At 37.9% G+C, this 26,990-nt stretch overlaps 1 protein-coding gene across 1 annotated transcript in view; it reads right to left on the reverse strand.

Annotated features, from left to right (window-relative positions):
• LOC130428783 (protein NLRC3-like) overlaps positions 1-25,033 on the reverse strand; it is a 48,063-nt gene extending 23,030 nt beyond the window's left edge. The window contains 10 exon segments of the mRNA XM_056757024.1: positions 1,751-1,924; positions 3,667-3,840; positions 5,329-6,763; positions 6,766-7,118; positions 7,696-7,791; positions 8,616-8,729; positions 9,534-9,647; positions 9,959-10,072; positions 10,329-10,443; positions 24,898-25,033. Coding sequence (XP_056613002.1) covers positions 1,751-1,924; positions 3,667-3,840; positions 5,329-6,763; positions 6,766-7,118; positions 7,696-7,791; positions 8,616-8,729; positions 9,534-9,647; positions 9,959-10,072; positions 10,329-10,402 — 2,648 coding nt within the window. The 5' untranslated portion in view covers positions 10,403-10,443; positions 24,898-25,033.
• Positions 25,034-26,990: the final 1,957 nt, after the last annotated feature.

Below are 26,990 nucleotides of genomic sequence, written 5' to 3' on the forward strand. Positions count from 1 at the left end.
GGAGCGCTTCATTGGATTTTTGATGTTTCTGGGGGGCGAGATGCTCAGTCAATTTTTGATGTTTTAAATGAGAACATGCAGGGCTACAATTTTAAGGATAAGCTTGTGGCACAGACCTATGATGGGGCTGCTGTCATGGCTTCTGCTCTCAATGGTCCGCAGGCCAAAGTGAAAGCAATAGCCCCCAGTGCAATGTTTGTGCATTGCTATGCACACAGACTGAATCTGGTGCTGTCACAGGGGGCCAAATGCTTGCCTGAGTGCAGAATTTTTTTGCATCACTCTCTGGGTTTGCCACATTTTTCTCAAAATCCACAAAGAGGACGTCTTTTCTGGAGTCTGCAGGCTGCTCAAGGTTACCCAGAAACGCTCCTACTCGATGGAATTTCACATCACGGATAGTGAGCACTGTGGCAAACAATTATGATGGTATCCTGCAGACATTTGATAACATCATTGCAGATATGATGATGATGATGATGATACACTGGATTGTGCCAAAGGCTTCGCGAGGAAACTGGAGGATTTTGAGTTTGTGTTCATGTTGTACACATATGAACAAATCTTCTCTGAGAATGAAGTGGTCTATGATATTGTCCAGCAGAGAGCGATGGATGTTCTTTACTGCAAGAAAATAATTGAGTCTCTTCTTGCATTTGTCAAAGAGAAGAGGTCAGAGGGGGCTTTCCAAGCTGTTTATGCCAAAGCAGCAGATCTCACATCAGACCCAAGAGATGAGCCCATGAGAAAGCGCCGTCTGACCCAATTGCAGGATCCCCAAGAGCGCTACAGAAATCTGTACATGGCCATCCTTGATAACATCTTGGAGCAGATTCCTCGACGTTTTTCAAATTTGGAAAGTATGCTTTTCTTAGAATTAGTCAATCCAGGGAAATTTGATGACATGAGACAAGCATTTCCAGAGGAGGTCTTCCAAAGTGTCCTGAAAAGTTATGGCCATCACTTTGATTCAGGGAGACTGAGGTCTGAACATCAAGTCCTGTATTCAGATCAGGACTTGCAGAGTAACAGGGGAAAGCTGTGTGATTACTTGGTGTTCCTTAAAGACATGGAGTTAGACAGTGCAATGCCTCAGCTTTACAAACTGTTCTCATTAGTGCCAACAATTGGAGCTACATCTGCAGGTGTAGAAAGGAGCTTCTCCTGTTTAAAGCGGCTCAAGACCTACACCCGTAACACAATGGGCCAAGGCCGTTTAAGCAGCCTAGCTCTGCTGGACATTGAGAGGACACTGGTCAAGTCACTGGAAAAGAGGCCTAGTTGGTACGACAGGGTTACAGAGCATTTTCTTGAAAAAGAACGCAGGGCAGAATTTACATATAAATAAATGGACAATTTTTATGATTTAGGCCGAAAATGAGCTTCCCCTCTTTATAAGATCAGCAGCTGCCACTGATTCTTATGTATACTTAAATACATCATTTCAACTGATTTCAGTGATTTATTCTTTTTGACAAGATCTCTTAAACATTGTTTGAATAGTCCATGTCTGATCTGAGCTCAACATTTAAAGAGTCAGTTCACCTAAAATTAAAAGACATAAAATAATGTTGATTGTAGTAATCAAATGTTTTGACAATCACAATACACTTATAATGTAAAGTTTTGTGTTTGTGTTTTTATGACATTCCTGCATCTCAAATACTCCACAACCAACCCATGAACATGAATATAGAAGATGATGAACTAAGAATCAGTACATGTGTGACTATCAGAGAGATGATCTTACTTCAGTGTCTCCAGTTTACAGTGAGGATTCTCCAGTACAGTAGAGATCAGCTTCACTCCTGAATCTCCTACATTATTATCAAACAGATCCAGATGTCTCAGGTGTGAGGGGTTTGATCTCAGAGCTGAAGTCAGAGCAACACAACCTTCATCTGTGATCTTACACCTCATCAACCTGTAGAGAACAATAACACACACTTCAGTCTCTCACTTCAGCAGAATGACATTATTAAATAAAAATAATGACTATATAAAATAATGTTTTATAAAATGACATCACTAAGATTTACATTTTCATTTGCTCAGAATAAAGTGTCAGAATTTATTACTTGTTCAGATGATTTTTTCAGAACATATGTGTTGTATGATGAACTTCTTACTGTCACATTAATGTACAATAACAGATCGGCTTGAATGTTAAAGTTGTGCTCAGAATCTTTAAAGATCAACACAAACACTCTCATACAGTCTGTTTTGTTGGTCTGTTGGGTCAGATTGTGTTTTTATCACAAGTCAACTGCTCCAGAGTTCATGATCAAGAATGACGAGACACTTTATTTTGGTGTTTTTTTGCTGCGTGACCGAGTGTGATTGTCAGGTTTGACAAATGTTCCTCAGTTATGTCATCATTAAATAAACATTGAAACTCACAAGAGTACCTGACACAATGTTTTTAATAATGAATAGAGGAGAAAACCTGTTCATACACAAAACCAGCAAAGAGGAGCTTGTGTCTGATCAGATCACTTCATAACTTTTATGTCCCATAAATTCTGCTTTGTTTTAAAAACACTTGATGTTTTCTGCTACTGTAAGAATCAGTACATGTGTGACTATCAGAGAGATGATCTTTTGAACTGACAGTATTCATCATGAAAACACTAAATAACTCCTCCGGTAACATCACTCGCTGTCTGCTGTGTGTTCACACGCACGAGCACCGCTGCACCCCGAGAGACACGAGCTGACAGAGACACAGAGATCAAATACAATATTAAAGGAGTAGTTCAGCTTCAACATCAACATTCTGATGACTTTCATATGACTTTCTTTCTTCTGTAGAACACAAATAAGATATTTTGATAAATGTTGGTAATACAACAGCACAGCTCCTCATTCACTTCTATAGTAACCAATGACAGTGAATGTGGGGCTGTTAACAACATTCTTCAAAATATCTTCTTTTGTGTTCTGCAGAAGAAAGAAAGTCTTTCAGGTCTGAAATGTCAAGAGTGTGAGTAAATGACAGAATGTTGATGTTGAAGCTGAACTACTCCTTTAATCTCACTCTTTCTCTAGTGCTCAACACATCACGCTCTGAATGTGCACACGCAGTACTTGACTTCAGTATTCATGAACGCTGTTTTTTATTGCTGCTTGAAAGTAAGTGACATATGAAGTCACACATCATTAAAACAAGAATTATGATCTCAAACCATAACATTATCCAGAACATAAACACTGCCTCCGACCAACCCATCATCCACCTGATATTAAAGAAATGTGATAGAGATTTTCATCACTTTAAACTCCAGACGCTCTTCACATCTGATCTGATCAGACAAGCTCGGCTTCACTCCACATGTTCATCAGTAAGTCTTGGGCACCTCTGACCCTGATGTCCATTCACCAGGAATGAGGAACACTGACAGGTCAAAGTGTTTTAAACATGATCTGACCCAGTCTCTATCATCTCTATCTGGCCCTTGTCAAAGTCACTCACATATTTTCACGCCTGATTTTTCTGCTTCAACACATGAACTTCAAGCACTGACTGATCACTTGATGTCGAGCCAAACAACTGAATTTAATGGAGTGTTTACAGTATTATTGATTTATGTTTTAAAAGTACACACTGATAAACATGAATGAATGTTGTGTGATCAGTGTGTGTGACTATCAGAGAGATGATCTTACTTCAGTGTGTCCAGTTTACAGTGAGGATTCTCCAGTACAGTAGAGATCAGCTTCACTCCTGAATCTCCTACATTATTATCAGACAGATCCAGATGTCTCAGGTGTGAGGGGTTTGATCTCAGAGCTGAAGTCAGAGCAACACAACCTTCATCTGTCATTTTACACTTGATCAACCTGTAGAGAAATTAAGAAAACTCTTGTGGATTTGAGTCCTTTACACTTAAATACAGTAACATGATGTTCTTCATCTAGTGATTTAACATAGAAACCACTGAACACTAAACTCTGTTTGACATCTGCAGTACTTCACATTTGTGAGCAGTTGAGTCGCCCCACAAAGTTATCAAGAGAAGTAGACTGTTAAACTTGAGTTCAACATATTATAAATTGCAAAATAATTTTGAAATAAACAAGATTTATTCACACTATATTCGGAAGTTGTGTTCACATTCATAAAAAGTATTATTTTAAATTGTATTGGTTTAATTTCTGTGACAACAAATATAGTTTCTATGTGTTGCGCTGGACAAATAAGTTTATATAGGTACACAAACTTTTGGGAGGCAGGTGACCTGAGGCTGCTCTGTAATTGGCTCACGTCAGAAAGTCGCCTGTGTGCCCCAGACCCTCCTACTTTTGTTGATAGTGTATCAATGTTGAGTTTGACATGTTTGATCTCATGTTTCATGACCGTTTCACAGAGAATCCTTCACTCACCCAGAACCTCGGTACAGAACATTATGAAGTTTAAATACAAGTTTAGAAGAAGCCAATAGACTGCACGAACGTCACTTACAAATGAACTGTAACAATGATAAAGGATGAGCTTTACTCGCCCAAACTATAAAGTGTTAACACTGTACACGAGCAATGCAACAAAATCAGTGATGTGTTCTGCATTGGATGCTGTGCACTGTGTCAGAAATCCATGTTATTTTTCTCTATAATACTGCATTTTTTCATAATAAAACATTTTTTGTTTTTACACTAGTAAACTGTAGTAAATTGTAAGGTGCTGTTATATTTTATAGATATATTTATGTGACCGGTCACACAGCTCTCTCTCACTGGCCTCCGTTACATATAGATTTTATAAACGTTTTCAACAGTACTAACTAAAGTTGATGTGCTTGTAGATAGATTAGATTAGTTTAGATTCAACTAGAGTTTAACACATAATTGACGACACACCAGATGTTGTGTTATTATTCTTTACTGAACTAAAGTTATCTGAAAAGTTACTCTCGTATTTTAATACAGAAGAGCTGCATGGCCAACCAAAACACTGAACAGTTTACTTTCTCTCTCTATGGTCATTATTAACAAGTCCAGAGTTTCCTGAGCACTCTATACACTACAATAGTGAATTAATAAATTAACTGTATTATACCTTAATATTTACTATGGTACGGTTCAAAAACACTGTAGCATCTAGAGATTATACTTCAGTTTACTATAATAAATGATAAAGTATACTGCAATGTGTGTTCCATTTGGACTGGCACCTTATACCTATACAAACCTTTTTTATCTAAGCAGTGATGATACGTTTACATCACATGTCAAATGGTTTGTTGTCCCGTCACAAGATTGTGCAGCAGCTGCAAGTTTATGAGACTTCATGAATAATGTTTAAAGAGTTAAGAGACGGTTCACACTTACTGAACTGATCTGGATTCACGGATCACAGGCAGCAGATTTCTAAGAACTTTAAGTTGTTCAGTTTTGTTTCCTCCTCTAACAAAATCACTCAGTTTAAAGTCCTTCAGCTCATGTTCTGATGTCAACAACACAAAAGCTACAGCTGACCACTGAGATGAAGACAGTTTGTTTTGACTTAATGTTCCAGATTTCAGATGATGTTGGATTTCCTCCACTAGTGAACCATCACCCAGTTCATTCAGACAGTGAAACAGATTGATGGATTTCTCTGGAGAGCGAGCGCTGCTGATCTTCTTCTTGATATACTCGACTGTTTTCTCATTGCTGTGAGAGCTTCTTACTGTCTGTGTCATCAAACCTCCTAGAAGATTCTGATTAGACTCCAGAGACAAACCCAGAAGAAAACGAAGAAAAAGATCCAGATGTCCATTTTTACTCTGTAGAGACTCGTCTACAGCTCTCTGATGCAGCTCAGATATTGACGTCTTTACTTGATATGATCTTCTAGATTTATTAAACACATTTCTCTTGTTCAATGTGATGGAGAAGTGAGCATAAAGAGCTGCGAGATGTTCCTGAATGCTCAGATGAACAAAGCAGTAAACTTTCCCCTGATACAAGCCAAACTCCTCTCTGAAGATCTGAGTGCACAATCCTGAGTACACTGATGCTTCTGCTACATCAATGCCACACTCTCTCAGGTCCTCATCATAGAAGATCAGGTTCCCTTTCACAAGCTGCTCAAAAGACAGTTTGGCCAGTTTGAAGATCATGTCTTCATCATTCTTCACTTTCTTCTCATAGTCCTTCTGATGTTTGATGTTTGTCTGAATGATCAGGAAGTGTGTGTACATTTGAGTGAGAGTCTTGGGGATCTCTCCTTCACTCTCTGCTTCACTCAACATTCTCTCTAGAACAGTGGCTGAAATCTAGCAGAACACTGGGATGTGACACATGATGTAGAGGCTCCTGGATGACTTCAGGTGTGAGATGATTCTGTTGTTCAGACTCTCATCACTGATTCTCTTGCTGAAGTATTCCTCCTTCTGTTTGTCAGTGAAGCCTCGTACCTCTGTGACTCGATCAACACACTCAGAGGGGATGAGATCAGCTGCTGCTGGTCTGGAGGTGATCCAGATGAGAGCAGAGGGAAGCAGATTCCCCTTCATGAGGTTTGTCAGGATCATGTCCACTGAGGCTGATTCACTGACATCACACAACCTCACACTGCTGTGAAAATCCAGAGACACACGACACTCATCCAAACCATCAAAGATGAACAACACTTTATATTCACCGCTGGAGATTTCCATTTCTTTTGTCTCTGGGAAGAAAAGATGAAGAAGATGTAAAAGACTGAGTGTTTGGTTCTTCATCAGATTGATCTCTCTGAAAGGAAGTGGAAATATGAGGTGGACGTCCGGATTCTCTTTCCTTCAGCCCAGTCCAGAATGAACTTCTGCACAGAGACTGTTTTTCCAATGCCAGCGACTCCCTTTGTCAGCACACTTCTGATGGGTTTGTCTTGTGCAGGTAAAGCTTTAAAGATGTCATTGCATTTGATTGGTGTGTCCTCTGTTGCTGATCTCCTGGATTGTGTCTCAATCTGTCTCACCTCATGTTCATTACTGATCTCTCCACTTTCACTCTCTGTGATGTAGAGCTCTGTGTAGATCTCATTCAGCAGTGTTTGGTTTCTCTCATCTGATGTTCCTTCACACAAACACTCAAACTTCTTCCTCAGATTTGATTTAAATGTTCTCAAGACTTCAGGAGGTTTGGAGTCATTGCTGTAAAGTAAAAATAACAAATTATTACTCAAATTAGAAACTAAATGCTCAGAGCAAAACTTCTGCTGTGTATTTGTATCATAAGCTGCAAAACATTTATAATGTGTTTAGAGGAATTGTTCACTCATTCTCTCATGGATTATTTTTCCTTAGATCATCTCAGATGTGTATTACTTTAGATAAATTCAGATAAATCATTTACAACTGTCATTTTTTAACATCTTATATAGTTGATGTTGTTGACGCTCCAAAAATAACATGAACCCATTATATTAGTCTAATCCACATCACAGTGAATTAAAAATGTCTTCTTAAGTGAATTTTTTTTTGTATGTATTGTGAGAAACAATAAGATCATGTTTTGCTACAGCGCTCATAGTTTTGACTTTATTCTCAAAATATTACAATCGTCTCTTTTTATCGTAAAACTAAATGCTGTTGTAGGGACATATGAAGTGACAGATATTTCTTTATAAAAATATTATACGTTTATTTCAACGGCATGAGGTTGAATAAATGACAGAATATGTATATTTTGCATGAAGTACTTTGGTGAGTTATGATTAATATGATTTACCTGAAACCAGAATCCATGTTTTCATTGAAGTTTTGTGGTTGATTCTTCGACTGATCAATCTTCCTCCTCTTACAGATGGGTTCTGTAATGACTCGACTGGATGACACAGTTGAAAAGCAAGAATCAGACACTTGAAAATGATTTTTATTTTGTTAACTACAGTTTTTACACTGCTGTGAAAGTAAAATACACCTGAGGCTTAATCATGATATTTTCATTTACACTGAGGTGATCAGACATCCTCATTTTCTGGAGACAAAACGAAGAGGCCGCACATAAACCCCTCTTCATCCTTCTGCACTTTTTCCAGTCTCAGCCTGTATCCAATTCAGAACTCAACTACAGTCACAGCCCCAGCTCACCTTAACATACGTGTCATCCAGATTTTTGCATTCTGCTAATAAACAACAGCTAGTGGTGCCTCTCATGCTCATTTCTCTGGACTCTTCCCCGCTGGTGGAATGACCTGCCCACCCCTACAAGAGCAGCTGAATCCAGATCCACCGTTTTCAAGAAATATCTGAAGACTTTCCTCCTTCATCAACAACTGACTCATTAACACGAGCACTTACTTTCTGTTCTGTCCATTCTTCAAAATGTAAGAAAATAATATACTGTGTTTTAGCAAATTTTGTCACGTTTTTAATGCACTTTTTTTCTGTTTTGTTCTGTTGCTGTCATGATTTCTTTCATTCTTTCTCATTTTGTGTGACACTTTAAACAAAAGTGTCTGCTGAAGAATTAAATGTAATGTGAATGTAAACAAACACACACAAGAAACAATCTCTCATTAAATTAAATATCAATAATCTTCTTAAGAGATATTTTATACTCAGGATTAGGACTCATCAATCTCATTTATAAAATAAATCATCTAATAATATGTTAAGGTACAATCACGTTTTATTGATAGTTTATACCTGAGATCAGGTCTTGTATCTCCACTCTTAAAGTTGCGTGGCGGATCCATAGACGCATCACTCTTCATAGACACACAACTGAACTCTGGATCTGATCTCTTCTGATCAACTGATCTATAACACACAACACATTACTGTTAATCCTGAACTGAATTACTGTATTAAACAAGTTCACACATACAATATCTTATCAATTTAAGTTGTTAATATTAAAAATAGACAGTATTTTTCCGTATTTGTCTCACTGAGTAAATTCTGCAGCACTCATTGGTCCTCAATCATGAAACATTGGTAAATATATGAGAAAATTTTGAGTAATTTGCGCATAAAACAGACATTCCTGAAAACTTTCCACCGGATTCACAAATACTTCGTAAGCGTCAGATTTTATAGTAAAATGTGTTTGTGTTAATGAGATCTAATCATTGGTAAACAGGGCGCTCATACACGCTCATTCACAATTAATGCTCAATGTAGTGTTTGTCCTGCCTCTTCTCCACTGTGATTGGACGGCTGTGTTAAAAGGGACAGTGAAGAGCTCTGCGTTTATATCCAAAGTTAAAAAGTAAAAAATGATAAAGAACAGAGCAAAAGAAAGTGTGAAATATTATTATGATACATAGTGCATCAAAATACAGTGACATCAGTTTGTCTAAATGAATACAGAACGTTTCGTGTGGTTTTATGCACTTTTCACACGTGGTATGGAGCAGGTGTACATTTCTTTCATAGTAACTATCTTTTATGTCAAAACGGCTTTACGAACGATTTAAACAAAAAATCTTTCTGCTCATTCTGCTCCTCAGGCCCTTTGTATTTATAATCATGAAAATAACATTTCCTAAAAAATTATAAAAACTACTTTGAATCTCATTTACAAAATAAATCATAAAATCATGTTTTATTGATAGTTTATACCCAGGATCAGGTCTTGTATCTCCACTCTTAAAGTTGCGTGGCGGATCCATAGACGCATCACTCTTCATAGACACACAGCTGAACTCTGGATCTGATCTCATCTGATCATCTGATCTATAACACACACTAAAGGATTAACAGTAATGTGTTGTATTACTGTATTCATCAAATAAACGCAGTTTAACGTCAGTTTAACTGAGTGTTTCCTCAGACATGTTGATTATATTTCATCCTGTAAGGCGTCTTTCTGAGTTAATCAATAACATGCTATAGATGCTATAGATGTGTCTTTTCTTGTGAACATCAATGATAATGAGGATATAATGGACTACAAACAATCACAACAACAATTTCTGAACTCTTTAACTAAATAAATCAACAAAAAAAGGGCAAAATATAAATATACTTTTATTGATATTTTATACCTGAGATCAGGTCTTGTATCTCCACTCTTAAAGTTGCGTGGCGGATCCATAGACGCATCACTCTTCATAGACACACAGCTGAACTCTGGATCTGATCTCTTCTGATCATCTGATCTATAACACACAACACATTACTGATAATCCTGAACTGAATTACTGTATTCAACATATTAACATATACAATATCTTATCAATTTATATTGTTAATATAACAAAATAGACTGTATTTTGATGTATTTGTCTCACTGAGTAAATTATAAAGCACTCATTGTTTTTCTGTGTAAGCATGTATTTATAATCATGAAAATTTCCAAAAAAAAATTATCATCAAATATGTCAAGGTATATCATATTTTTTAAATATTTTATACCTGAGATCAGGACGTGTCTCTTCACACCTAAAGTTGAATGTCGGCTCCATAACAGTGGACCGGTCACTCTTCATAGACACACATCTGAACTCCTGATGTCTTCTGATAAACAGATCTATAACACACAACACATTACATATTTATTTGAATTATTATCAGATAAACTTCTCATTAAAGGGTTGATGAATTAAAATCACAATTTTAACCACAGCTTTTGTTTTATAATAGGGAATCATATTCACGTGAACATCATGTAAGTGTCAGAACCTAGAACACCTTGTTACTGAGATTATATCTGTTATTGACATCAGGCCCAGCGAACACGTTATGCGTGAAAACACAAAGATTTTTTTAAGATCGCACACACTATTCGAAATTCCATAATTAAAAAACTAAACAAATATTCGAATTTCGTGACTCATCCCTAATATCTATGATGACAATGATAGGTTAAACACCGCCTCCATAGAAAAATATCAAAGACTCCTTCTCTAGCCCCGCCCACTGGTTCGTGCATCACAATTCTGAAGTAACACAGCTGTGGCGCAGATCCTGATAGAGCGAGTAATCTATAAACAAACATGCCGTTAATGATATCTAATTATTGTGCCATCACTGGTTTTGGAAGAATACAGTCGATGCATAACTTTCCTTCAGATTCCAACATTAGTAACGCGGTGTTAAAGTTTATTTTTAAAGACTTTCCAACTCATGTGGGAAAAACATGAAGCATTTGTTCGTTTCAAATGGTCATATATCATTAAACTAGTGGTGGGCATAGATTAATTTTTTTAATCTAGATTAATCTAGATTAATTCCAAAATTAATCTAGATTAATCTAGATTAAAATGGCTCATTTGAATTCTGCCGAAGGCATTCAGAATATGTGTGCTACCCAAATAATGACTAAAAGTAAGTCTTTGAGAACGGGTTTCTCAAGCCAGGTGGCGCATTAGACCAGGGGCTCATCTCCTGTTTCCAAAATGCATCACAAACTGCTTGAGAAAGCTGTTCTACTATGATAATTGGTGATGAAAATTAAATTATGTTCAATAAGATGAACTTGTGTTTACTTCCGCATTAGCTAAGGGATGATTTCCGTGTGGTACTTGAGACTGGAAGAGCTCCTACAGTACATCTACATTTAATCATTTAGCAGACGCTTTTATCCAAAGCGACTTACAAAGAGTGAGGGAGCAACAAGCGATATGTCATACAGGAGCCATAATACATTAGATCTCAATACAAAGTTACTGGTTTCAACTAAAGCTAGACCAGAACCTGTTGAGAGAAAGTTTTTTTTTAAACCAATTCCGCATTGCACAAGGTGCAAACAACCTTAGTCTTGTCGATGTTTCTATTGGGAAGCTTCTTAAAAATTAATATTCCCTGAAGCAAACCCGGCGGCTTCATAGCTGCATCCATGTTAGCACGTCACGTTTGATGCGGTAATTTCACAGTAACGTTATGTTGTGTTCAGACCAAACGCGAATGGCGTGTCAAGCGCGAGTGATTTATATGTTAATGCAAAGAGCCAATAGACCTACTTGCTGCGCGAATCGCGCGAATGAAGCCCTGGTTATGAGATGATGAGGCTGCTTCTGCTTCCGCGAATGACACGAATCACGCGAGTTGAAAAATCTCGTTCTCGCCCCGTACAGTGCAGTTAAGCTGGTATACATCCGCGCTAAAATATCAAGGTGAAAGTCATCATAGCTTGCGTAGTATAGACCCAGCTCCCAACCCAACTTTGAGAATAGATTAACGGCGACATTTTTTTTATCGCGCGATAAGAGTCTCACTGCGTTAACGGCGTTAACGCCGTTAACGGCCCACCACTACATTAAATGCAATACAATTATAGGTTATACAAACTATACACAAAGCCTTGCCATCACTTCCAGAAAATAAGTCAGTGATTTGAGTAAAATCATCCCGTGCGAATGCATCACATGAAATACTGATGTGTGGAGGTCATTTATAAATCACAGGAGGTCTTCAGATAATACTGATGCCTTGTGAAAACTGTGAATGGTGCTAATGTGTAACCTAACGTTACGTCTCCAACCAAATTCACAGAAGGCTCCAACTACACAAACTGTTATCCAATCAGAGCAGTGGGCGTTTACTTATAAAGTCTTCAAAGCGGCACGCCCATTAAAACCAAGCGTTTGCAGAGCTGGCCTCAATACCAGTGTAGAAAATAGCCTATTACTTATTGATTTTGATGTTTTTTATTGTAAAAACCAAGTCAATTTCATAAGCAGACCTCATATAATAACAGTATAAACAATAAACAAGCACACGTCACCACACCTTTAAAAGATCTTCAAAAATAGATTTTTGTTAAATGAGAAATTGGTCACAAAGTAAGGAGACGTTGCACGCTTTAACAACATTATATATATATATATATATATATATATATATACAAATATTTATATTTTAACAACAATATTGTATTTTTGTGTAATGATGGAGCTGCAAAGGTGAATCGGATCAATCTGATCTCAACAACTGACACTGAATGAAAATGACACGCAGTATGGCAAGCCATTTTGTCATTTAACCCTTGAGGTTTACTAGTATCTATTTTTAGGCTACTAGTACTTATTGTGTAGACACTAGTAACTATTCCATTAGATACTAGTACTTAATCATTAGATACTAGTGCTTATTCAATAGATACTAGTACTTAATCATTAGATACTAGTAACTTTTTAGATCAAAGATATCCTGAACATAATAGATACTAGTTTAAGCTTATGCTCAGTATGCAAATTATATGTTGAATATTAATAAGACGTGTGTGTGTGTGTGTGTGTGTGTGTGAGAGAGCACAGATGATGGGCTGCTGCTTGCTGTCTTAGTCAAAACATGCTGAATGCCCCTTGAGATGACAGTGAACTTCACGTGGAACCTCCATCACCCACTCCCCTTACCATTCTCAATATTACTTTGATAGAACAGTTTTTAGGCAGCCTATCTCCACCATGAATATTAATCACATCCAATAGTACCTACATGTTTGAAAGTGCAATATTCTAGTGCAGAGCATGAAATACGGTTTATACATTCCATTCCATTTTCTACCGCTTATCCGAACTACCTCGGGTCACCGGGAGCCTGTGCCTATCTCAGGAGTCATCGGGCATCAAGGCAGGATACACCCTGGATGGAGTGCCATCCCATCGCAGGGCACACACACTCACTCATTCACTCACGCACTCACACCCTACGGACAATTTTTCCAGAGATGCCAATCACGGTTTATGCATAATGAAGTCAATTACGTGTATATTTGTAAAAAGCATACTATACACAGTTTTATTATACTTAGCATATCTATTATTAACTGTCTTTCTTACCTCTTATGTAAATTAATTATTTTCATCATTGATATATTTTATTTTTATTCTATGTATTTATTTTTTTTCAAAAAATGTTCTGATCCATTGCTCTTATACAATTTATTATACACCTGTTGGTCTTAGCCAGTGCGTTAAACACACGTTATATTTCTACTATGTAGTTACATGTATATAGATTTATGTAAACTTTGTCACTTGTTGTATGTACAGAAAATGTCTATTGTCAGAACTGTGTATTTGTACAAGTATGTCTTTCATGGTGCGTTCAAAGTTCCACAGCTAGGTTATACCTTGTTTTGATGTGTACCGTCATGCAAGAAAACAGACATTTTTACTGTAGCATTTTTAAGTTATGAACCCATGAATTTGACATATCTCACAGTACTGTTCAATGGGCCGTTGGGACATTTTGAGGTGCTACGGCTCAGGGGATAGCTACTGAGTATTATTACTGTGAGAATCTGGATTTCGTCCTGTCCTCCACAAATACTGCATCTATGTTTATTCCAATATTCATCATATATTCATTCCTTTATTTTATTATTCACTTCTATTCATATTATTTGCTCCTTACTTTCTTGTTGTTTAACCTCGTTGAAAGTTGTATCATGTCTTATGCTGTCTTATGTTGATATAAGCATCTGTTGTTCTCCATATCAAGGTTCCTAATGATGCCTATGGACGATTGTTCTGTTATTGTAATATTAAATATGTAATCATATCTGATTGTTCAGGAGGAAAGACTAAACAGAAAGTCTGGTGATTTTCCAATGTTTTGGTGGTTTTATATGACGCCTCCTGATGCAAACTTATAAGTATTAGTCCTAAAATAATAAACTTTGGACTCTGATTGAACAAGCACTTGTGTCTGTGTCAAACTTTGTCTCCAGGATCCTGAAACTCTGTGTGTTCCGTCGACTAGACTCTTCAACCGTAGAATATTGTTTAAATAGGGGACATAAGAAGTTTACATTCTTTCAGTTGGGGGCTCGTCTGAGGGGAGACTCTTCTCTCATTGAACGAAAGAGAACAAAGACCTGTGGGGCGCACTGACAATCGGTCACAATAAAAGGGGTAAGCGTTTTTCTATACAGTTCTATATGACTTACAGAAATCTAACGCTTACCCTGTAGGATTCTTGTGTGTTTAAATTCATGTTAGTGGGAGTTGATTCTCCCATTGTTGTACCAGTGAGGCTGGCGACAGTAATTAGTAAAATAATTATTAACACACGAATATGAATGGTTATTGCAGTCTTGATCACACTGTAATTTGGGATCGAAGTGTTAGCTTTGAGGAGGCTTTGTTACTAAAAAAAAAAGAATCTGTTTAATGTTTATTCTAAAAGATAACATTCTTACAGTTAAAATTGAAAATAATATTGATATAACTGTTACTGCATGTATTGAAATATTGGTGTCAGAAAAGGACTGTGAATTTAATATCCACCTCTGAACACAATATAATACATGCAGCACTGTTGAAACTGTTGGTTGATTGAACACGAGGGTTTTTTCTTTGTTTTGTTTTGTCTGTACTGTTTTATCACCGTGTTAGATGGGAAATTCTGTTTCGAGGCCACTGCCGGGCGAAACGCCAGTCGCCTGTATGTACAGAAATAATCAGGGATTTTATACAGATCCATATGTTAGCAATCTCGCAGGATGGTCGGAGGGAATAAAACCGAAAATTGATATTCCCTATCCGAGGGAAGGGTCCTTTTCTGATGAGTGTATGTTATTGGCAAAGGGCATGCTAGGGAGACCCAACATGGGATTATCCATACATGAATAAAGCTTATGCAGTATGGAAAGACATGAAAAAGGTTTTGGAAACCGGAACAAACAAAAATTGTTGCGTATGCAAATCAAAACTGCCCCTTGCCAAAAACAGACTTCTCCCTCTGTACCAGCACTGTCGATAAAACCAAAAGAGATAAAACCGGAAAAATTAATTGATAAACCTAATGTAACTACAAACCCTCAAAATTCAATGGTCTGGGTAAGAGCTGGAAACACGCTAAATGATAGACAGTTAAGAAAAGTTTGCCTTCCCCACGATTATCAATTGAAAATGATAAAATCACAAACAGCAAACCCACATGCGTTGTTTGGGAAACTTTTACAGATGTTGAAATATTGTTTTAGACAGATAAGAGTGTTTCTTGATAAATGTCTAGGGAGTCAACAGGTCTTATCTTTTGAAACAGGCAGCAAGAGAGACTCAGCTGCTCAATTTTTGTGCGTTTTAAGAAAGCATGGGTTGAAGATTCTAAATTGCCATTGAATAATGACATAAAGCCTCTGTTTTTTTAGCACTCTGTTAAATAACATGAATCATAAACAAGCGCAATTGATCAGAATAACGACTTCAAACTTGCATGATATGACTTCAGAGAATGCCATGTTTATAGGCTATCCAGCAAAAAGGAACATTGAACAAACGTCTGTAAATCCGCAATTGCCGCATCCTAGCCAAAGGAAGAAGTCAGAAATAATCTGCTTTTGTTGCGGAATGAGGGGCCATTACAAACGAGAGTGCAGACAGTTGCGCAAGACGATTTCTGGTGAGACACACACACAACAACACACACCACCGAGCAGACATGAGACCACGGGTGCTCCATACCCAACCCAGTGGCCCTCAAATCAAGAATAGGGGTGCCCACAGAGTGATCAGAGTGATGTCAGTTCTGATTTATGTATGATGACCCTGACCTTTTCAAATAATGGGGAGGATTTGCCTTATTTTTTCCTTATGATAAATGGCCAGCCTCAAACCTTTCTGCTTGATACAGGCGCAGATGCTTCGTCTATGACTTCTAACAGTTATGAGGGTCCTATTACTAATCAAATTATTCACTCTGTGGGAATTTCCGGAACGGACATTGTTTGTACTGTAACACCTCCTTTACAGGTTGCAGCCTCTGGTCTTAAACCATTTTTCCACAAATTCACAATTATTCCAGTTGCTCCACTAAATCTTTTAGGTCGTGATATGATGCATAAATTAGGCATGGACTTTAAGTTTACTGATAACAAGGTTGTTTTTTCCTTTCTGTCTAGTTTACAGGCATCCGTCGATCCTCTGCCTACGAGTGGACTGATAAGCGGCTCAAGGGTAACTCCCTCCGGTAGCAGCATATCTATAGGGGCGGACACCATGATTAACCCTTTGTTATGGTCTCAGTTCAGGGATGACACTGGTTTCATTGACATGGAACCTTATCGGGCTAAACTTAAAACAAACAAGCCTGTCTACATTAAACAATACCCTTTGTCTAAAGATAAGGAACAAGGCATTCAGCATTTGATTGAAAACTTTGTCAAGCAGGGTGTCCTCGAACAAACACATTCACCATATAACACACCAATTAATCCTGTTGTGAAAGCTGATGGGAAAACTTGGAGATTAACTCAAGATTTAAGGGCAGTTAACCAGTTAATTATACCACTCGCACCAATTGTGTCTGATGTTTTGACTGTTATGAATTCAGTGCCACATTCGCACAAGTATTTCACAGTAATCGATTTGTGTGCTTTTTTCTCTGTACCTGTACACCCAGATACTCAGCCTTTGTTAGCATTTACATTTAAGGGGCAGCAATATTCATGGAAACGCCTTGCACATGGCTATGTAGACTCACCCGCTGTCTTTTCTGCAGCAGTGCACAGAACTTTGGCCAAAATGACTGATATGCCTTCATCAGTTTGTGTTCTTCAGTTTGCAGATGACATACTCGTGTCGGGGGAGACGGAGGAGGACTGTGTAAAAGCATCTATAATTGTTTGCAATGTACTTGCCGAAACAGGTTTTAAAGCCTCGAAAGAGAAACTGCAATGGGTTCAATCTAAGGTAACCTATTTGGGACATGTGCTGATGCAGGGTCTCAGAGCAATATCCACAGGGGTCCAGCTGATCAGAAAGGTTAAGTCCCCACGAACAATACAGGAGCTACAAAGCATTCTGGGACTAATTAACTATTGTAGACAGTGGATACCTGACTGTGCGATTCACGATAGGCACCTGAGGGGTCTGGTAGATCACAAAGCGCCGCCAAACACAGCATTGGAGTGGACTGCGGAAGCTGATGAACATTTCAATGCTTTGAAAGCAGCCATCACAACCGCACCAGCATTGGGCCTGCCGGACTACACCAAGCCTTTTCACTTGCATGTGAGGGAGACAGCGGGTGCAGCTCTAGGGGTCCTGTTGCAACTTTCATGGCTCAACATATAGGCCAGTTGCATATCTGTCTAAAAAGTTAGATAACATAGTCACAGGTATGCCAGCATGTCTTTGTGCGGTGGCTGCAGCTGCTCTGATTGTACAGATGGCTGAGAAAACTGTGCTGTCACACCCTTTAATATTATATGCATCCCATCAGGTAGGTGTAATTTTACACAACATGCAAACACAACACATGACAGCGCAACGACGCTCAGGTTACGAGGCTACTCTGTTGGCAACAAAAAATCTTAGCATTCAAACTACAGCAAACATTAATCCTGCTTTGCTGGGTATTTTGGGTATGGTAGACATGGCAGATTTTAATGTTGAACATGATTGCATCTTTGAACTGACCACCTCTTACTCTTCTAGGTTCGATCTGTTGGATACGCCCCTAGAGGGGGGAGAACACATTTATGTCGATGGGTCTTGTTCAAAGCCCTCTGACGGTGTCTACCTCTGTGGCTATGCTGTGGTTTCCGAGTCAGGAGAGGTAAAAGAAGCTTTTGCTCTAGATTACAATTCGGCTCAAGCTGTAGAGTTGATAGCATTAATACGGGCCTGTGAGCTGATGACAGGAAAGAGAGTAACAATTCACACCGATTCTCGGTATGCTTGGAGTGTTCTTCACCATTATGCCAGAATGTGGGAAGCGAGAAGTTTTAAAACTGCTGATGGAAAGCCAATAGCACATCCAAATCTGATAGGACAGTTAACTGAAGCAGTTCAGCTTCCACTCGAAGTGGCCATAGTAAAGGTCAAGGGTCACGCTTCGGGGGAGGATGAACAGACTATAGGCAACAGAAGGGCTGATGAAGCCGCAAAGGCAGCAGCCAAAACTCAGATTAAATCACCATTTCATCCAAAAAATGAAACTCAGGTAGCAATGACGGTGAACATAACGAATGTATCTGACATTGATATCAAATTCCTGCAAAGTCAAACAACTCAGGGAAACTTAGGGCATTGGAGAAAAAATGTTTGCACTCCTGATAAGGAAGGGATTATAGGAGATGGACAGGGTAGAATAGCACTACCGAAATTAGGTTTAATTATCCTAATTAGACATTACCATGGGTTATCTCACAACAGTTGTGCAAAAGTAGTTCAAGCAATTAACCAATTGTACTGTATAGCCGATGTTCATAGAACAGCAAAGCTTGTTTTGGATGCATGCTTAACAAGTGCTCAGGTAAATCCGCACAAATCAGCTAAGCACGATGCATTGACACATCCGGAAGCTCCTTTTCAACATTTACAAATTGATTTTACGCAAATGCCGCCAATAGGTAACTTAAAATATCTTTTGGTAATTATTGATCGATTCTCAAAGTGGCCTGAAGCATTTCCATGCGCAAAGGAAGATGCTAAAACAGTGGTAAAAATCTTAACGAAGGAGATTGTGCCAAGGTGGGGCGTACCGGCCAGATTGGAATCTGATAACGGGACGAGTTTCACGTCAAAGGTAACACAGCTCTTAGCAAAAACATTGTCTATTGATTGGCATTTTAATATTCCATATCATCCGCAAAGTGCAGCAGTCGTGGAGAGATGTAATCGAACACTGAAAACACGACTAACAAAAGCTGTACTCGATACAGGAAGAAAGTGGGTTGATTTATTGCCCGCACTCTTGGCAGAAATAAGAATGACCCCATCTTCTACGACAAAATTGTCACCGTTCGAGGTACTAATGGGTAGACCTTTCCCGACCCCGTGGGTCAAAGGCCGGTCTGGTATTTCTTGTTTAGGTGATCTTCAGGTGATCCAGGAAGACTACGTGACCTCCCTAGTCGAGAAGTTAAATTCGATATGTGCTGATGTTTCTTTGTGCCTTCCTCTTCCCTCAGAAAACCCTACTCATAACTTTGTTCCAGGACAAAAAGTTTTTGTGAGGAGTCTGAAGCCAACAAAGGTTGGAGAACCAAAGTACCACGGACCAGCAACTGTGATTGCCGTCACACGGACAGGAGTTCTGACGGACTACCAGCCACAGTGGATACACGCTTCCAGACTGAAGTTGTGTTCTTCAGGAGAGCAGACAAGCTCCAATTTAACATAGAATCTCAACAGGGGATTCACCTTAATACATCTATTACAGGGTAGAGAAAGCACTGACTAAGCTTAGGACAGAACTACCTTTCGTGAGGTAGTGGCCACCCAAAGCAAGAAGATAGTAGGCCCATTGAGCCAACAGTGCTGACTCCGTAGCTTCCCCTGAGGTGCATTGAGGGCCAAATTGAATCATTGAAATTATCCTAATCACTTTCCTATGGAATTCTTAGATATCAAATCTTACACTGCGTGCACACTAGCAGAAGCCCTTAATGTGTTCGGCCCAGATCTTCTTAACGCAGTAAAAACCACCATAGGAGTTGCCCCTGACCCGACGAGAGTAGTGCTGCAACGTCGAATATCAGGTAGCCTAGTTCTGTATGCTTTCAGGCTAGAGGAGGGGGAATTAGTTGTAAGCAAGAGAGACTGCCCACATCCACAATGATAGAACCTAACAGGCCGTGGCATCCGTTCAGGCAGCCAGGTATGTGTGGACTGCGTGGAACAATGATTATTCTAATCCTGATAAGTATAATAATCACTGTGTGGAGTACAAGAAATGAGGAGACAAGAGATGAAGATGCGTCGAGTCAGCTTAGTATCCACTTTAATATTCCACACGCAGAACAGCGAGTGAGATCAAAACAAACACACACGTAAAAACCGGAACAACACTAAACTAACTCCTCCCCAGTGTTGTACCTGAACGCGTTCATTGAACGATAGTTCATGAACGCGTTCATATTTTGGGCGAACGTGAACTGAACGTGCTGTATTACTGCCTGATGAACGTTACTGTGAACTCGTTCATTCTGGTGTATGTGAACGCATGCTCTCTCAGGTTAACTTCGTTCAATAGGGTGCCAGATTTCTATAGAGCCTTCCAGGCGAAATCCCAGCTAAAACACACCGTAAACGGGTCTTAATATGTAGCGGAAAAACACCCAATCTGGCAACACCAGCCACCAGTGTCGCACCGCCGTCCGCCGCATGCGTGACGCGTCATCAAAACAAAAAAAAGGCATGGAGGCGACAGCAGCATGTTTGCAAGGAGTATGATCATTTAAAATAATTTTATGACAAGGTCGGTGAGAATGGGAGAAATCTCACTTTTCTGTTCAAACTTTGCCCGCCGGCTTTCAAAAAGAAAATCCGCACTTCAGTTACATGTGGACAATGGAAATTTATTAAAATTGAAAAACGTTTGCAACTTAATGATTACTGTCCTGTTTTAATAATTCCTCATTAAAAAAGACAATCAAGCAGCACGTTTTTCCTCATGTTTTTGAGAGTGTACTGTAGGGTTGAAAGCTGCAGCTGCTACTAGTGTGGAGTGATGGACAGCAACAAAGCATTAAAGCAACAATGGGGAAATGCTGTCCCCTCAATGATAATGTAAACCCTGGTTGGATAAGGATTCAAAATTGGATATGAAGATGAAATCTGACGCATAGCTTCATTTTAAAACTGATAAAATAATTGCTGTCTGTGATTCTACTGTATATGGGCTGTGGCAATAATTTTGAAAAATAATAGCTCGCATCAACATAGGGAAAAAAAGAACTATGAACTAGTTCATATTTGGAACTTAGTGAACTTAGTTCACTATTTTGAAGTTTGAACTATGAACTGAACTAGTTCATTTTAAAATTTGTGAACTGAACTTTGAACTAGTTCATGTAGAACGTGAACTTTCCCAACACTGCTCCTCCCTCCCTTAAAGGTACAGTACCCTGGTGAATGTCTCTTAATAACATAACAATTGTGGTTCACCACAACTGGTATAATCCTAAATCAAGAAGACAAATCTGGCCACATCTTTGAATAGACATAAAAGGGAAGCAAAACTGCCAAATTATTATGCAGGCCATAAGATTAGTGATCCATGGACTACTCTAGGGCTGCAACTAACGATTATTTTAATAATCGATTAATCTGTAAATATTTTTTTCGATTAATCGATGAATCGCATAAAACAAAAACCAAGAAAAGCATTCATGGACATTTCCATCACTTTATTAAAAAACAGAACTAAAATCTTTAGAAAGTGCACAAACATGTTGCTCCTTGAACATCCCTGAGCTGTTATAATAATAATAAAATCAAATAAAAATGGACTAACACAAAAAACATACACATGTATGCTTTACATCTGCCAAATATATAGACTTTTTGTAAAATAAAAGTGCCACCTGAGCTGCCAGAACAATAAATAATTTATAAAAACTAAAGAACAATACAAATCAGAAAATTTAACAGGATTTGTTTGAATGTCAGAACTTGTTCTCTACACTACACTGCAGACAGACACTCGCAGACGCACACACTCGCAGACGCACACACTCACAAACTCTCACACTGACACACACACACACACTCTCTCTCTCAAATTCACTTGAAGCTTATTCATTAAATTATTACCATCATTGTAGTAAGTGCAAGCTTCATTTATATACCACATTTAAACACAGTTTAAGATGACCAAGAGCTATAAAAGAACTTTAAAATTAAATTAAAAAGTACAACACACACAAATATATTTGTCAATAATAACCTATATGGGACAAAGCACAGAATATACACTGCAAAAATTGCTTTTCTAATTTAGTAGCTTTGTCCTTTTGTCAGTTCAAATATCAAAAACAAATCTTATATCAAGAAACATGTAGACACATGAAAAAGCATAAGAAATTATGTCTTGTTTTCTGAAAAAACACCTCAAATTAAGTGATTGTTTGCTTAAAGCAAGAAAAATTATCTGGGGTACGAAAAATAATCTTAATGAGATATAATTTCACACAGAAGTTTTAAGCATCACTTAATTTTCTTGTCTAGTAATCTTGATTTAAGATTTTTTAGATATTTGGACTGGAAATTAGACAAAATTACTAAGTAAGTTTTGCAGTGTAGCTATACATGACAACAGATTGATAAATGAATGGTCCAAAAAAGCCGAGTGAATTAAAACGTGTTTTTAGTCTTGCTATGCAAAATGCAAAGTAACTATACCACCCCTGCTTCACTACAGTTATTAACCAGCTAACGCTAACTTGTCAAGCTGGATAACGAGTAAACACCAGCACCAGGGACATTACGTTCCTCACTTCAAAACGGAACAAAAGTACGATTCCGTAATGACTTAACCTGCTGTTGAACTCCTCATCAAAGAGTCCAACATGTTTGCGTTTCAGGTGCTGGATCATTGCCGTGGTGCTCCCGTGCCATGCCATGTCGCTTTTGCATATTTTGTAGTTAACACAGTTTTTCTGTTTATTTAGTGTGAAATGCTCCCGCACTTATGATGACTTGGGTCGCGGGGATTTCTCTGCCTCCGTCATGTATCTTTCCTCCGCTCGTTTTTTATTTTTGCTCCGCCCTGTATATGAGGCGCCGTACTCTGCTAGCATCAGTGCGCGAGAGAGACCAAGTGTGTTCACTTCGCTCAGCGCTCAAATAAAGTTTTTTTTAATTATCAAACGTCTCCGCGTCGCGCGACACAACGAATCGATAATGAAATTCGTTGACAACTTTTTTAGTAATCGATTTTTATCGATTTTATCGATTCGTTGTTGCAGCCCTAGACTACTCCTTGGGAAAACGTGGGATGGTCCCTAGCAGGTTTGTTTACAGGAACCGGTACTACTGTTGCTCTGAACAAAATTAATGGTCTGGCATGGCAAGTTCTTTCTTTGGAAAATGATACAGCACAAGCTTTAACTTAATCTCTAACGAATTAAAGAAAATGAGAGTTGCCGTCGTGCAACATAGACCTGCTTTGGATATATTAACAGCAGAGAAAGGAGGAGTGTGCAAAATGCTAGGAGTATCTTGTTTTTCAATTCCAGATTATGCAGACAATATCACCGACGTTGTGAAGCACATGAGAGAATCAGTTCGTGAACCCACACCGGTAGATGCAACATGGTTTCAATGGTTGGACAGCATATCCGGGGGATGGGGATATTGGATAACCGGTACAGTAATTCCAGTTGTGATGACCATCTTAGCCTTGTTATTATTTTTGCCATAAAATAATAAATAGGTACTAGTGACTATTGGAATACACACTAGTCAGAACTGAATAGTTGACATCTAAATGACAGATCTCCATAGAAATCAATGGGAAAAATCTGAAATGTGTTACTAGTAACAACAGAATAATTACTAGTCACTGATGCAATAAGTACTAGTATCAAATAAATAAGGACTAGTATCTATTTAATAAGTACTTGTATCTAATGATTAAATACTAGTATGTAATGAATAAGTACTAGTATCTAATGATTAAGTACTAGTATCTATTGAATAAGTACTAGTATCTAATAAATAAGCACTAGTATCTAAGTTTCAGGTACTAGTATCTAATGAATAAGTACTAGTATCTAATGGAATAGTTACTAGTGACTAAACAATAAGTACTAGTAGCCTAAAAATAGACACTAGTAAGACAAATGGCTTGCCATACACGCAGAGTGTTACAGAAACTCATGAATCAACTGCGTCACGTCGATGATCAGACATTACATCACTCACACTAACACAATATTAACAAAAAGCTGTTTCTTTGAAAGAATAACAAAAACATTCTTTATAAGTAACTTTATCAAACAAAGACAAGAGAGTTAATCGGTTCTTTAGAGAAACATCGAACTGTGAAAAGCGCCTCACGTCACTTTAAAGGATGAGGGCCGCAAACCCTAAAGTAACTAACAAAGCCTTAAACTGCACCCATAACTAATAAAGAGTAAATCCAGGAACTAAAATACAATGTTTTAGTCTTAGTCTGAATTATGTTCTATAGTTAACTGAAGACTGAAGCTGTAATGTAGCCGCAGATACTTTATATCCTTGCAAAGACAAACGCCTGAATAACAGTTTTCATATCCATAAATGATCATATACTCGACACTTACCTCGATTAAAATGTTATTAGATACTCAAAAGATCCCATCAGCGTTAAAAAGCGAGTTTACACGTTATAATAAGACACTTTAATACTAAAGATAAATTCATCCGTTCTGAAGACGTGTGTAAAATGGACGCCGCGAGAGTCACGTGATGAACTGCGATCACTCTTTCACTTTCGTTTTAGTTCAAGAAAAGGTCTCAAAATAAATAAGATGTTTGAAATAACTCAACATTTCTTGAAACAAACCCGCCAAAATTAAGATGTGACAAAACCATATGATTAAAATATAAATGATTTAAAACGAGTTATATTGTGTATGTATATCATAATTATAAACTGTTTCTTAAATACGATTTGAGGAGTTTATCTGGTGGGTTCTGGACTTTTTCAATTATGTGTATAATTATAAAGTGTCTTATTTAATCGTCTCTAACAGAGGTCATCACATCTGGAACACAAACAGCAATCTCGCGACTAAAAGACGTCTAATAGCCGTTCAAACAGCCCTCACGTTTAGTCTAAAACAAGACAACATTTGTGCTGTCAGTGAAAATCTAATAGATGTCTAACCCAATAGATCAGTAGATGTAAATGTGCTCTGTCTTGTGTTCTGAAGGAGTTTTGAGTAGTTTGGCAGTAACTGTCTGTACACCTAAAATAAAGAATGATTGAGAGGTGAAGAAGTACATTTTATTAATATTCTACTAGTGTTTTGTTACAGTATATTTTGCTGATTGGTTACAGATAAAATATAAATTTATTTCTATTCTATGATACTTTTATTAGCAGTTTAATCTTATGTTGCATGTTGTTTTTGTATTGACAATAAATCTCAAAGTTCTTAATAACTTCATGAGACAATGATGTCAGTGATAATATCTCACTGTCTATATGTAACAGAGTCAAGCCAGTGAAGTGCTGAGCAAGTATGTAAACCTCACTCCTATGCCTCAAGGACTGACTGCGGTCTTTAGCCTCCTCGCTAGAGCGCCCGACTCCCATGCAGAACCGTATCGAAGCCCTCCTGGAGCAGGTGTGGTTCGTTCCGTCACATATACTCATATGACATCATCTGTCTAAACTGTTTCTAGTCAGACCGAGCATCAAAACACAACTAAGATTATTCAAGAATTTTTCTTTTTCTCATCACTTCATCTCTATTCATTCTTTTTAGTAATACGTTTTTAGTTTGGACTCAACCAACTGGCCATATCTTGCGCATAGTAATCACAGTAACTATTATAATAACCATACTTCAACCACTGATGGATCTCAGATTCTGAATTTCTAAAAAGCCATCTGTCCTTTCTTATAAATAATTAAATTATGACTTGAGAGTACTGACAGGAGCTGAGGTAAGTGAAGATGCTTCAGAACATCTGACTTTAAGGTTGGAGTTGAAGGATGACCTGAAACGAGCTGATTTTGGAGCCCATAAAGAACACTAAGTTTGAAAGATAAAATGGTATGTTTTCTTAATAAAGTGGCCGTAGTTGTAAATTTAACTCCACCTTTAAAAAGTAACATTGTTCATCAAAAACGAAAAGGAATTACAATGGTCTGTATCATAAATTTGAAGAACCAGCATCTGTAAACTTTTTATTAATCAAATTTCAGTGTTTTTAATGTTAGAAACCTGTGGTAAATGGTGTGGTATATAGTGTTACAGTCAGAATGTTTACTAATGTGCAAAATGGTCTTTTTATCTTAATAAATATTAAGGTTTGCAGAAATGGTTTGACCCAATTCTTAGGCTGGAAACTGGCGTCTGAATGACGCGTTGTTTACGTGTATTCTACGTGTACTTGACGTGTATTTTAAACACGTTAAGTACGTGTTAAATTATGGAACGCGAATGGGGACAATATTTATAACGTGAAACGCGTGTAATTTGGACACGTCATCGTGACAATTTTAAACGTAACTTTTTGTTCCGTATAAACGCAAACTTTTCTTTCGTCTTTACGCAAAGTTTATGGGCATGTTATTTGAAGCCACGATCATTTGTATGCCCATAACACAATATTTGTGGCCGTATTTTACGTGTTTCAGCTGAACTGCTTACAATTTGAGGTCAATAAATAAATTCAAATCACT

The sequence above is a fragment of the Triplophysa dalaica genome, chromosome 9 (genome assembly GCF_015846415.1).
Source record: "Triplophysa dalaica isolate WHDGS20190420 chromosome 9, ASM1584641v1, whole genome shotgun sequence".
NCBI classification, from domain to species: domain Eukaryota; kingdom Metazoa; phylum Chordata; class Actinopteri; order Cypriniformes; family Nemacheilidae; genus Triplophysa; species Triplophysa dalaica.